This window comes from Trichechus manatus, unplaced genomic scaffold (assembly GCF_000243295.1).
Source record: "Trichechus manatus latirostris isolate Lorelei unplaced genomic scaffold, TriManLat1.0 scaffold00115, whole genome shotgun sequence".
Lineage (NCBI taxonomy): Eukaryota > Metazoa > Chordata > Mammalia > Sirenia > Trichechidae > Trichechus > Trichechus manatus.
Window position 1 is genome coordinate 2,026,626 of NW_004444051.1, and position 14,706 is coordinate 2,041,331.

The 14,706-nt window shown below is 43.5% G+C and overlaps 1 protein-coding gene across 1 annotated transcript in view; it reads left to right on the top strand.

Annotated features, from left to right (window-relative positions):
* GPLD1 (glycosylphosphatidylinositol specific phospholipase D1) overlaps positions 1-14,706 on the top strand; it is a 63,602-nt gene that overhangs the window by 32,470 nt on the left and 16,426 nt on the right. Inside the window, exons 14-20 of the mRNA XM_004383989.2 lie at positions 1,997-2,183; positions 5,179-5,289; positions 7,140-7,214; positions 7,319-7,475; positions 8,396-8,537; positions 9,339-9,444; positions 9,524-9,617. Coding sequence (XP_004384046.1) covers positions 1,997-2,183; positions 5,179-5,289; positions 7,140-7,214; positions 7,319-7,475; positions 8,396-8,537; positions 9,339-9,444; positions 9,524-9,617 — 872 coding nt within the window. The remainder of the gene's footprint in view (positions 1-1,996; positions 2,184-5,178; positions 5,290-7,139; positions 7,215-7,318; positions 7,476-8,395; positions 8,538-9,338; positions 9,445-9,523; positions 9,618-14,706) is intronic.

Consider the following 14,706-nt stretch of genomic DNA (forward strand, 5'->3'; position numbering starts at 1 on the left):
ACTCATAGTGACCCTACAGGACAGAGTAGAACTGCCCCATAGGGTTTCCAAGGAGCAGCTGGTGGATTTGAACTGCCGACCTCTTGGTTAGCAGTCTGAATTCTTAACCACTGTGCCACTCTTAACATTGGTCTAATTGTGCTTATACATAAGGAGCTTTCACTTTACTGAACAATCATAACAATAAAGTATTATTTTATAGAATATTTATTTGTAAAGTTTCAAATACTCTTGGAGATGTCTTGTTACAGATGTTTTGGAATCTGATGACCTTAGAAGGATGTAAGTAGATTCCCATGATACCATAGGTAGCTATTATAGTCATTTGACTATTCGAAGTTCATGCAGTAAAAGCCTAGTACACCATGATAAGTTTATAAAGAGAATGTTAGGGATTCCTCTGATTTTAAGAAATCAACCAAAACTGAGCCCAAGTATATAAAAGTGACTGTTTTTTGGAGGTTTTGGTGAAATATCTTTTTTAGACCACAATTCTTAAATCCAAACCACGTTGTATTTCCTTGTAACAATTTACTGAGAGCCCTTCCTTTCTGGGCCATTCAGCTCTAGCACAGCAGGGTGTGAAGTGAATGCTGTCTTTACAGGCCATTCACTGGTGAATAATGGCTCTTTTTGGACTCCTTCCTGAAAGGTCCAGAAGATGGATCCTGTTGGGCAGCAGCCACCGGAGGGAGGCAGCCCTCCAGACATTGTTCCCTGTGGTCCATTACTAGCCGCATTGAGCCTCAGGAGTAAAGAGAACATGAGCTTGTCCACTGGTGTGTCCCCTGTCACCAGAAGCCACACCATTTAGAAACTGCTCGTCTCCTTTTCATCTGTTCTGCCATTAAAGAAAAAAATTATTGTGGTAAAAATACAACAAAACATTTGCCAATTCAACAAGTTTTACATGTATACTTCAGTGATTATGTTCATCATGTTGTACAATCATCATCACTATCCTTTTCCAAATTATTCCACCACCATTAACAGAAACTCAGTGTCCCCTAAGCAACGACTCCCTCTTTCCCCCTCCCTTTCATGCCTGGTAACCACTATTAAGCCTACTTCATAGAAGTGGAATTATATAGTATTTGTCCTTTTGTGAGTGACTTATTTCACTCAGCATGTTTTCAAGGCTCATCCATGTTGTAGCATGCATCAAAATGTCATTTTTGTTTATAACTGAGTAGTATTCCATTATATGACTATACTGCATTTTGTTTACCCATTCATCTGTTGATGGACATTTAGGTTGTTTCTACCTTTGGGCTCTTATGAACCGTGCTGCAATGAGCACTGGTGGGCAGGTTTTTCCATTTGTTCTTTATGTGGCCATAAGAACTAGAATAAATAAATGACTTTTGGTCTTTCCAGCCCCAACAGAGACATTTGAACTTTTGACTCAGTTTGTCCATCTCTAAAACTGATAGATCATAGAATTTTAGTTAGAAATGTCCACTAAATTTGTTGGACATTCGATTTGGCCCAATACAAGGCATCTTATGTAACTACAGTAGAAATAAAACTATATATATAAAACAAGCTTGCTTTCGATCAGGTGAAAAATTGAAATTAGTTGAGCAGATAGAAAGCAACCTGTGCCACTGGCTGGAGTGAGTGGTTGGTTTGGATGCGATTTCCTTCTCTGTTCTCAGCCTGAGCCCAGGGTTATGCTTTGGCTGCTCAGGGTTCTGCATTAGGACACTGCTTTGTGAGGATGCTCTTTATCCACTCAAGTCCAGTGATCCAGAAATGCCCAGAGTTCCTGATTTGTCCATTTTTGTGATTTTTTCTTTTCCTCTGAAAGTAAGACTGTGAATTACACAAATAGAATACCACCTCAGAAGTGAATAATCACAACACTCATTCAAGATGGAAACATCAGTGAGAGAAAGTTAAAGCACTGGATTCTAGAAAGGAAAGAAAGAAGCAGGAGAGAGTTTTGCCATAGCACTTGGTGGATATGCAGTGGGCTCTTTCCTCTCCTCTACAGGGCATTGGCCTCAGCAGACCTCAACCAGGATGGGCACGGCGACCTTGTGGTGGGCGCACCCGGCTACAGTCGCTCAGGCCACATTCAGGTCGGGCGCGTGTATCTGATCTATGGCAACAACCTGGGCCTGCCCCCGGTCGACCTGGACCTAGACAAGGAGGCTCACGGGATTCTGGAGGGCTTCCAGGTGAGGCTCCCTTCTCATATTTCCTCTTAGTGGTCAGTAACCCACTGCCTGCTTTCTGTGGCAAATTCTCCAGGATGAATCACCAACAACAATTACAGTAACAATGGCTACATCTGTATAGCACTTTTCATTTGGGTGGTGTGCTGGTTAAGAGCTCGGCTGCTAAACAAAAGATCAGCAGTTTGAATCCACCAGCTGTTCCTTGGAAACCCTATGGGGCAGTTCTACTCTCTGTCCTATAGGGTTGCTATGAGTCAGAATCAACTCGATGGCAATGGGTTTGTTTTGGTTTTTGGTTTCATTTTCAAAAGCATGTTCACTTCATTTATCTCATTCTGTCATTAATTTGGCATCCCTGGGTGGTGCAAATGGTTAAGTAACATGCTTAGCTGGTAACTGAAAGGTTGGAGGTTCGTGTCTACTTAGAGGCACCTCGGAAGAATTCGCCATTGAAAACCTGATGGAGCACAGTTCTACTCGGACACACATGGGGTTGCCATGAGTCGACCTGACAGTAACTCTTAGTTTTAGTAGTTAGTATCAATAACTTTGAGCCTTTAGTCTAATACCTTCATAAATGCACATACTATTTGGAACTGCTTTGAATGGCCAATCAGGATGTGAGTTCTTGATGATTCAAAACCTTTTTTTAAAAATATAATGTAGTTTTAGATATAAATTTTTATTTTGCAATAATTTTAGGTTTATGGAAAAGTTGTGAAGATAGTGCAGACAGTTCCCAAATACTCCTCACCCAGCTTTCCCTAATGTTAACATCTTATGTAACTATTGCACACTTGCCAAAAATAAGAAACTGACATTGGTATATTACTATAAATTCCAGACTTTATTCAGATTTCATTTCTTTTAAGTGGTTATTCATCACCAGAAAAATTCTACCATGACTGTACATATGTTCTTCATGTAGTCTGAACACTAACTCTGCTCTGGAGTACCAGGAACCTGGAGGATCTTCCAATAAGGAAGGGCAGACAGAGCGCTGCTATGAGTCTGGGGGCTTTGGGTGACACTGGTCTGACACTAGATGCTTTGAGTGTAAGTGCCAGTGGGAGGAACCCTAGACTTTGGGTCAGATCATGGTTCTTGCCCCAGGCAAGCCACTTAATCATTTGCTTGTGGAGTTAATGCTGTGAAGAGAAAATAAGATGGCACACCTGAAAGTAGTTTTAGAAATGAAAGTACAATGGTTTATGATCTAGTTTAGGCTCTGAGGAAAGGATCCTTGAATCTAAGAGGTGTAAACAAGTTGACTACGAGGGTCTGAGGTCACAGAGTTCCAGAGGGACAGCATTTTCTGAAACCTTCTGACACTCGAGACAGTTCCAAAATAAATCTACCCGTTTCTGTTTTTCTTATTTCTTCACAAAGCAGTCCCCTCAGTCAGACTACTGTGTAAAATATTATCCTCTGGGCTCATGGAGACTGAGAATAAGAGAGGCAGCTGATCCCTTTGAGAGAGAAATTCTCTCAAAGACCACATGGGGCAAAGAAGGAGGTGGCTTTATGCCCTTCTCCCGTCAGTGACTTTTGATAATTTTGGAAGATGACAGATAAAGGCACAGGTCAGGGATGGGAATTCTTCACTCTAGCCCTGGTTCTGCAATTAACCTCTCTGTATCCTTGTCTATAAAATAGGGGGTTAGGGTAGATGATGCTCAAGCACTTGTCTGCCTTGAAATTCCATGATCCTCCAGGAATGACTGGTTCATCTGCAGGTGGGTGGGTGGTGATGAAATCAACCAGTCCCTAGAAAGCAGGGGCCCCTACATATTAGTCTCCATCCTGCCCCAAAGTGCTTTGTGTCCTCCAGGCAATCCTCTCTTGTTTATCAAGTTTGTATCTTACAGAAATCGGCAGTGTTCACAATGGCCATTGCACATGGGTGTAGAGAGATTAGTCAAAAAACAAGAGATGTGGGTACTGGAGCATGTGTTACGTAGCAAGATCACCTTGTTATGTAAGTCATTGTGAAAGAATAGGAGAACCTAATGAGTTCTCCTATTCTAGGCTGATTCTAGGCAGTAGAAAAAAGACCTAGAAAAATTCATCTTGGAAGAAATTGTCCCTGTGTAGACTAAGGTTTCCATCTGTAAAATGGGGATAACAACAGTATCAGCCTTAATCCATCTAAAGTGCTTAGAACACTGTCTACAACAGCATCATCTAATAGAACTTTCTGCGATGATGGAAATGTTCTATATCTGGGCTGTCCAATACAGTAACCACTAACCACATTGCCTGTTACATTTAAATGCAAAGTAATTAACATTAAATAAAATTAAGAAGTCAGTTCCTCAGCTGCACTAGCCACATTTCAAGAGCTCAATAGCCAACGTGGTTAGTGCAACTGAGGAACTGACTTAATTTTATTTTAATTACTTTGGAGCCCTGGTGGCACAGTGGTTAAGAGCTTGACTGCTAACCAAAAGTTCGGCAGTTCAAATCCACCAGCTGTTCCTTGGAAACCCTACGGGGTGGTTCTATAGGCACCTTAATGTTAATTACTTTACATTTAAATATAATAGCCACACGTGGCTAGTCAAGGACTATTGGACACTGTGGCTCCAGAACATCCTGAGTTCTCAACCAATGTTAGCTGCAGTTGCTGGTGTTATGTGATTGTTATTTTGGATACTTTCTGAAAAGAGTTTGGTGCTCAATGTTGGGTATAATACACACCAGACCATTTTCTAAAAGCCTAGGACTCATAAGAACTGACTATTTTCTGGTACCTCATCTTCACCTCAAGGCAGACAGGTATGCCAAAATTATCCTTAGGGCAGAGCTACCCAACTGGAGTGTCCTGTTATAAGTTGCTGTGATTTTGTTCTTTAACCCTCGGGTGACAAGTGAGACCCCTAGGTAGGGACCCCTTGAGTAGCCTCCTCTGTTGACTCTCCTGTGCCAGCAGGGACTCAGCAGTGCTCTCTGGAAGGTGTGGCTCAGCCAGGGGAAGTAACTTGTCTCTCTCCAGCCCTCAGGTCGGTTTGGCTCAGCCTTGGCTGTGTTGGACTTCAACAAGGATGGGGTGCCTGACCTGGCAGTGGGAGCCCCCTCAGTGGGCTCTGAGCAGCTCACATACAAAGTAAGGCTGGTGTGTGGCGGGTGGGGTGTTTCCCCATTGCTTGGAAGAATGGGGTAGAAGCAGAGGAGACACTTAGGGGAGACCAGTGCAGGATAGAGCCTCTGGAGACAAGCAGACAGCCGAAGGTGCTGGGTGAAGCGTTTGTGGGCAGATGAGCTTGGGCCCCATCTGGGTCCTTGACACGACCTCAGCTTACCTGCCAGCCCATTTCCTGCCCTCCACCCCCACCCCCTGCCCCCACACCCTGGCTTTATTTTTGCATCATAGTTTCCAAATTTCACCAGGTTACTTTACTTTTTTTTTCCCCCCACAATGCTGAATGCTAGTGAAGGGAAACAAATTCTAGCCAGTCTATAGCTTCCTGTCATCACAGCAGAGATGTGACTTCCTTGGACCTCTCCTCTCATGCACAGAACCCAACCTGTTCCCTCTGTCTTCTTACCAAGAGCAGACTTCCTGGCCCCAGGGCCACAGGGCTTTCTTCCCACATGTACTTCATACCATAGCTGGCCATGAGCACCTGGGCCCTGGTGTGACCGTGGAGGCCAAGGCCCTTTATTACCTGCTCCTGGCCCTCTGCAGGCTCATCTTCTGCCCCTCCCTCCTCACACTCTATTTCTGACCTGCAAAAGATTTGTAATTTCCTGAACCCACCACTTTGGGGTCTTTGCTCACATAGTTCCCTCTGCCTGAAAAGCCCTTTCTCCCCTTTTTTTCTTTAGGAGTGACATATCGCTCCTTGCAGGAAGCATTATCTAACCCTTGGGTTAGGCAATGCTTCATTATCTTCACATAGCATCCTGTACTTGCCCCTACTGTAGCACTTTGCACGCTCCATCACAATTGTTTACCACCCTTTCGGGAGGACCAAGATTGGTCTTATTCATCTTGTGTCTCCAGTACTTGGCTGATGCTGGGGAATAAATGTTGGTAGAATGAATAAATGAATGGAGATGGAGACAGGAAAGTAATAAGGTGGGATTTGATTCATAACACAAAGCAATAGCACAGGATGTGTCCCAAGACAAAAGAATGGTGCAGACATGGTGAGCTGAGTGTTCAGAGGTATAATGGGCTGGCAGGATGGGGGAAGGATTCATGGAGGAGCCAGAAACCGAGCTTAGCCTTGAATGGGGGGAGGAGCTGAACAAGTCATTCTGCAAACAATGAACAATTATATATGGCAGACCCTGAGCCAGACCCTGGGGAAGCAAAGATAAAAACGACAGTTTCTGCTTTGGGAGTATCTTAGTTATCTAGTGCTGCTATAACAGAAATATCACAAGTGGGTGGCTTTAACAAACAGAAATTTATTTTCTCACACTTTAGGAGGCCAGAAGTCTGAATTCAGAGCACCAGTTCTAGGGAAAGGATTTCTCTGTCTACTCTGGGGGAAGGTCCTTGCCGCTTTTCAGTTTCTGTTTCTAGGTTCCTTGGTGATCATGTGGCATGTATCTTCCCCTCCATTTGTGCTTGCTTTGCATGCTTAATCTGCTCTTTATATCCCAAAAGAGATTAATTTAAGACACACCCTATACTAATACTGCCTCATTAACATAACAAAGAAAGCCCACTCCCAAATGGGATAATAACTACAGGTATAGGGGTTAGGATTTACAATACATATTTTTGGGGGACACAACTCCGTTCATGACAGGAGTGCTCTCTCTGCCTGTTGGGAATGACAGACTTAAAGATAAGTCACTGTGCCATGCAGCAATGCACAAGTCCAGTTTCTGACAGCCATTACCCTCCTGACTACAGTCAGTCCTCTTGGCCTTGGCTGTTCTTGAAAGTTCTTTGGTCACTAGCTGAGTCTTCTGATCACCCTGCTGTCTGTCCCCATCTAGGGAGCAGTGTACGTCTACTTTGGTTCTCGACGAGGAAGGATGTCTTCTTCCCCTAACATCACCATCTCATGCCAGGTATGTTTACCTACCACCTTAGCCAGGTGCAGAAAACTAGAACTCGCTGCCTCCTCCTTGCCTCCAGCGCTGAGTAAAAAGTGGTTTCCTGGTTTCCTCTTAAGGACGCCTACTGTAACCTGGGCTGGACACTCCTGGCCACAGATGTGAATGGAGACAGTGAGCCCGATCTGGTGATTGGCTCCCCTTTTGCACCGGGTGGAGGGAAGCAGAAGGGAATTGTGGCCACGTTTTATTCTGGCCCCAGCCAGAACGACAAAGGTAATGCTTGATGGGGGCAAAGGGAAGAGACCACTGCTGCTCTCTGTGTCTGTGACTATTTCTCTTGCATATGAGTTTATGTCCTTCTTCCTCCTCCCATATTATGCTACACTCTTACAGATGTCCTAGCAAGTGACATTGATAGATTTACTGAATATTAGAAAAAGTGATCCACCTGACACTATTGCCCTGAGATATCTTTAAACCTTGAACCAAAAATATCCCCTGAAATTTTTTTAAAACCAAACAGTAGTCTAGCTTAACTAGTAAAACATGTCTTCCTTGAGCATTATGCTTTTTTAACATCTAGCTATATGGGATCACACTGACAACAGCAACTTGAAAGATTAGATAGGAAACATAGGGGACCATGAGTTTATGTTAATGGGGGAGAAATAACTCATAAAAGGAGGATAAGAATGGTTGCATAACTCCAAGAATGCAGTCAATGTCACTGAATTGTACATGTAGAAACTGTTGAATTGGCATGTGTTCTGCTGTGTATTTTCTCAACAACAACAACAACATAATATAAACTATTAAAAAAAAAAAAAAAAAGTGATCCAGTTTCTAGATCCAGATCTGAAGGGGGCAGGGTTATTCTCATAGTCTCCTAAGAATAGATATTCTAAGGAGGCTTAGGACCAAAGGCTTGCCAGTAAGGCTCTAAAATGTCTACAGAAGGGGCTCCTTTTAAATATTCTGTGGTCTTCACACCACAGAAATGAGCTCTAGAAGTGGATTTCTTGAATGAAGTGTGAGATCCTTTCTGACACTGGGATCAGCATGGGGGCATATAAGAATTCTGGCAAAAACTCAGCAGAAAGAACCCCAGTTTCTCATCAGCTTACACAAAGGCCCACCCTTTCCACTCCATTCATCTTCCATGTAAAGTAAAAGGGACTGGTTGTCTTGTTTAGAAAAGCTGAGCGTGGAGGCAGCTGACTGGTTGGTAAGAGGCGAGGAGGATTTCGCCTGGTTCGGATACTCCCTCCACAGTGTCAGCGTGAACAGCAGGACTTTGCTATTGGTTGGGAGTCCGACCTGGAAGAATGCCAGCAGGTGAGCATTGGTGTTGGAGCCCAGGGACCAGCAAACCCAAGGAGTCAGTAAGCGCTCCTTTGGAAACCCATTCAGTGTTGTGTTTACAGAAAGAGGTTAAGAACGTCTTCCCCTCTGAGGAAAAGCTAAGGCTCTGACAAGGTTGTAAATTCTCCTGCTTAGAAGTTCAAAAATTAGGTAGATAGATATCCCTATATTTGGTGTATGAGGACAGTGGTAGTTCAGCGGTAGAATTCTCCCCTACCATGCAAGAGACCTGGGTTCAATTCCTGGCCAATACACCCCATGCACAGCCATCACCCATCTTTCAGTGGAGGCTTGTATGCTGCTGTGATGCTGAACAGGTTTCAGCAGAGCTTCTAGACTAAGATGGAAGAGGAAGAAAGGCCTGGCAATCTATGGCTGAAAAATCAGCCAATGAAAACCCTATGTTTCAGAACAGTCCAATCTGCAACCGATCATGGGGATGGCACAGGACTGGGCAGCATTTTGTTCCACTGTGCATGGAGTTGCCATGAGTGGAGGGCCAACTCAATAGCTTTAACAACAACATATTTGGTATAAACTGGGAGGTAGAATGGTGGGCGTGGTATCTGGAGAATCTTGATGTTGAGATTAACTCTGAAAGTTCACATGCTCCCGTGCCTAGGATCATGCGTACTGAGAGCAGGTGGCGGGCAGGGGTGGGGGTGAGGTGCATTCTCTTTCCTTGGACCTGGTCCAGGGCTGCTTGCCTCTCTGAATACCTGGCCGGCCTCTAATCCTGTGCCAGGCAGCTGAGCCCAGTATGCTTTGTTCCAGTCTAGGCTATTTATTCCACAACCGGGATGAGAAACCAAACCTCGGAAGGGTGTATGGCTATTTCCCGCCAAATTGTCAAAGCTGGTTTACAATTTCCGGAGACAAGGTATGGCAGCCCCTCCCCAGGAGTACGAGCATGACAAAGCTTTCTTAGCTCTACAGTATTGATTTATTGCATTTCACAGGCAATGGGGAAACTGGGCACTTCCCTGTCCAGTGGCCGTGTGATGCTGAATGGGACCCTGACACAAGTGCTCCTGGTGGGGGCTCCAACTCAGGGTAGGTCACTCACCATGACACTGCTTCCTTTTTTTTTTTTTCTTTTTTTCCCCTAACACAACAAATATTTATGTCTTGTTCATGTTGCACGTCTACTGTGGGTGAACTGGAGGTTCTGCCATGCCTGGACATCACCCCGGATCCAGACTCATGTAGCAGGCACTATCTGGACTGTTGCCGTTCTCCATGATGGGGGGAAAGAGGAAGTGAGTGAGGCCATCAAATACTGGGTTTTAAAATTTCTACCCAGAACTGACCGTGTCGGCTCATATTTCTTTGCTCAAAGCACAGGGTAATGCCAAATTGTAAGGGAGAAGAAAAGTACTTTGCTTCCTTTTAGTCATGTGGTGCCTGGACCACGTCAAATAGGGTGAAAGTTATGGGATCTGAAACCTTGCTTTTTTTCTTGTCTAAAATGAGTATGATAATCCATTGTTTAATTTGCATCCTCAGGGAAATGAGATGCTTTGAAATGCTGAAAATTTTAATATATCTGAATCCTTCCTTTGCAAATTCTGAGAATTAAAAAAAAATCTTTTGATGAAATTATTCTAAATTATATAATATACTCCTCTGCTTTAATAGTTTGTGGTGAATATTAGAGGTTTGGGAGTGATAATTAATCACATCTCTTCCCCTCCCTTGGGCCTTTCAAACCATTTGAGAAGTAGACTCGTGAATCATCCAGACAGATACCAAAATATGTGCTTTTAGCAAACAGATCTAGCTGGATTGGAGAACATGGTTGTAGATGGACAGCCGTATTCAGGCTTCCTAATCCTTGCTCTAAAAATCTAGATTTTGGGATAATTTCCCTAACAGACAGCTTGGGTGTGCCTAGCAGGCACACACCCAACAACCCCAGGAGAAGAGGCAGAGAGATGTGGACTTAGCTCTGCATCTAGAAGGTAGATCTGGCTGTGTCTCACGTGAGCTAACATGCACAATAGGACCAGAACCGACATGCCCATCCTGTAGGCAGGAAGAGCGAGAGGGAGAACGCGCGTGTCCCTCCTCCTCCCTGTGGATGGAGTTAGGCAAGGAGTGGACAGAGAGCTCAAAGTATTACTGCAGCCCTGGTTCCTAGGTAGCGTAAATGGTTTGCGCTTGTCTTCTAACCTAAAGGTTGATGGTTCCAATCCACCCAGCAGCACTGCGGAAGAAAGTCCTGGCAATCTGCTTCCACAAAGAAAGGCCTGTCATCTGCTTGATTACAGCCCAGAAAATCCTATGGAGCAGTTCTACCTGTAACGCATGGGGTTTCCATAAGTCGGAATTGACTTGACAGCAAATGGGTTTGGTTTTTTTTGGTCATTCCAGGGAGCTCAAGTTTCCCTTTAAGGGAGCATGAGAAGAAGGGAATAAGAAATTTCTCTCATCTAAACTTTCCTTGATGACTTCAGACTGTTACCCGGAATATTAACTACTGTACTTTACCAAAACACCGATTCTCTTAGAGGATATTGACTTAAGTCAGATTGTTTACCCTTATGTTGAAAAGCCTCAGATCGTTGAGCTTTTAGAAGTACTCTTTCTTGTTTCCTAGCTGTTTTTTCTTGCTGCTACTGTGGGCTCTGTTTTGATCCCCCAGCTGCTTCTGACTGATAAGGCAGAAGAGAAGGTTGTCAGAGGAAACAACTTTCTCGACAAATTAGTAACGTCAATTTTATACACACTACTAAGTAGACACTGATGCAATATTGTATCCACTCACTGGACACTGCCTGTGAGTAAGCTGCTCAGAGGGCCACCATACCCCTCCCCACCCACTGCCACACACACACAGAAGCTGTTATTTTATTTTTGGAGCAGGTACTCACTTTTGAAATCATGGCTGTATTCCAGATGACTAAATTTACAGGCAAAAAAATCTGAATACTTTGTTTTGAATTTTTTCAAAATTTATTCATTCTAAAAACATTTATCGAGCACTTGTGCTGCACCTGGAGTCCCTGGGTGGTGCAAAGGGTCAACGTGCTCGGCTGCTAACCAAAAAGTTGGAGGGGGACTTCCGGGCAACATGGCGCTATAGACAGAAGCACCATGCTATACCTCCACAGCAAAGATTCGAAAAACTAAGTTAAACAGAGACACATGTCAATCCTGAAACCCTAAGCATCAAATGAAGACAGAAAGAGCTCAGCCAAGCACCAAATGAAACAAGAAACTGACAGACATCAGAGAGTGAGGAGAGATACATGCAGAGGTCCCCTATCAGCTAACACAGTATGGATCTGCCACCTTGGACTCCTACTGGAGACTGGAAAACAGGGGGTGTGAGAAAGCAGCTTCACGGAGCTTCCAGCAGGAGAAAGAACAACTGGTAACCAGCGATATACGCTTTCCCACCCCCTACCCTTCTTCACCCCCACTTGGCCTCCTCTGCTTCCTGCGGCCACAGTCTCTTGGATGGGAAGCACTGGCTTCACCCTGGAGCCACTTGGATTCCACCTGCAAGTACTGGCCAGCTCCCTGAGTGCCATTTGTTGGCTGCTGGTGTTGCTTTTTTTGGCTTCTTTAGATTTCTTCCTTACCTCTCACCACCTCCCCCTCCTTTCTATCAAATACCTGGCTCTGTGTGCCATCTTTGCTTCTTCTTGAAAGGCTGTGAAATACTGCTCGACTGTGAAACTGCTTCCCAGCCTATGCCGCCACACTGGTGGAACCCCCGAGGCATTTTTTGTTTGTTTGTTCTGATTTGTTCAGTTTTGACTTATTTGTTTGTTTTCTTTTTCTTTTCTCAGCTTGGGAGCCACTTCTAGCCGGGCAGAACTACATGGCTTGGGAGCTACTCCCTTACTCTGTGCAGACGCACAGTAGGACTCCTGGGGGCATTTCTTTTTTTGGTTTGTTTGTTTTGTTTTCTTCTCTTTTTCCCTTTTTGTCTTTCTTCATTTCTCAGTTACTCGTCTCTCTGTACTTATCTTCTCTTCCTGTCTCCTGAATACTTGGCGCTGTGTGACACCTCTACTCCTTCTAGCCAGGCTATACTTCACAGCCTGGGGGCAACTTCGCTAGTCCTCGCAGCCGCACTGGTGGGATCTCTGGGGACTTTTTTTTTTTTCTAATTTTTATTTATTCGTTTTTTTCTTTTACCCTATTTCTTTTTCTTTTCTTTTCTGTTTTTCTCCATTTTTCAGTCTCTCATCTCTCCACTCCAACGGCAACCTCCTTTAGCATTCTTTTTTTGCTTGTTTCTTTGTTTGTATGTTTTTGGCTCCTGTTCCTCTCTCCTCTGTCTCCTCCTCCCCATACCCATCTTAGCTCCAAACATCACAATCTTCCCCCTCTTACCTGCCTACCTGCACTGTGCACTGAACATCACAACCCCAAGCAGCATGAGCATGGCCTACCAGAACCTGCCCTGCACTGATTCCCGACCGCCCTGTCAGACCCACCACGTGCCATAAACAACCCATCCCAGCAACTCTCCTTCAGCTGGACCTACCCTGCTGTACCATACCTGAGTGACTGACCCTGCACATTGGAAAAGGAGGTGAAAAGTATCGTGCCTACAGATGAGCAAACAACAAAGAATGCACAGCCCGCCTGCTCAGATATAACCAAATAAAACAAAAAGCAGGACAAAACACACAAATCTACAATCAATAAATGAGGAAAATAACTACTGAAAGTCCCGAAGACAGCAGACAATATCAAAACATATACAAAAACAGGACAGGATGGTTCCAGTAGGCATCCAAAATAAAATACCAGATGACTTTCCAGTAGAAGAAAAGGCACTAGAAGTACCTGATGGGGAATTCAAATCTCTAATACTCAGAGCTATCCAAGAGTTGAAGCAAAAAGCATACAAAAATGAGGAAAAAATAGACAAAGTCATGGAAAAAACAGACAAAAAAAAAAAAGGAAGAATTCACGAAAATACAGGAACAAAATGCCAAAATAAATTCACAACTAGAAATCATACAAAAACAACAATTAGAAATCCAAAAGGTAAACAACAAGATTTCAGAAACGGACAGTGTCATAGAAGGGCTGAGGAGCAGGTTTGAAACGATGGAAGACAGGATCAGCAAAATTGAAGACAAACACTTGGATACGACTCTGAGGGAAACAGAAAAAAGAATGAAGAAAAATGAAGAAACCCTGAGAATTATATGGGCTACAGTCAAAAGCAAAACTCTGCGGGTGATCAGAGTTCCGGAACAGGGGGAGAAAACAGAAAACACAGAGAGGATCATTGAAGAACTGCTGACAGACAACTTCCCCAATATCATGAAAGATGAAAAGCCGACCATCCAAGAAGCTCAAGGAACCCCATATAGGATAGACTCCAAAAGAAAATCACCAAGGCATATCATAATCACACTTGCTAAAACTAAAGACAAACAAAGAATCTTGAGAACAGATCGAGAAAAACAAAAAGTCACTTACAGAGGAGAAACAATAAGACTAAGCTGGGATTATTCAACAGAAACCATGCAGACAAGAAGGCAATGGGATGACAAATATAAAACCTTGAAAGAAAAAATTGCCAGCCAAAAATAATACATCCTGCAACACTCTCGTTCAAATATGATGGTGAAATTAGGACATTTCCAGATAAACAGAAATTAAAGGACTATGTAAAAACCAAACCAAACTTACAAGAATTATTAAAGGGAGTCCTTGGATCTGAGAACAAACAACATCAGACCACAGGCTGAATCTAGGACACAGGATTGTACCAGCCAGATACCAATCTAGGAAATGAACTCTTAAGGACTATCCGAAACCAAAAGAATTACAACAGGGAACCAGAGGACATCAGAACAATAAAAGAGAGAATAAATGGTGTAGGTATAGAACCTTCTAATGGAGAGAAAGGCAAGGCGATACCAAGTAATAACAGACTGGTTTGCACCTAGGAAGATAAGGGTAAATTTCAAGATAACCACAAAGAAAGTTAACAAACCTACTCATCAAAATAAAGAAGAAAAACATAAAGTCTCAGTGAAAACAAAACCTACAAAAACAAAAGAAATGAAAAAAAAAAATCCACAAACAAAAGGAATTCAGCACAGGAGAGTAAGAGGAACAAAGAAAATGTCAGCACCACAAAAAAAAGGCACTACAAAGTGACAGC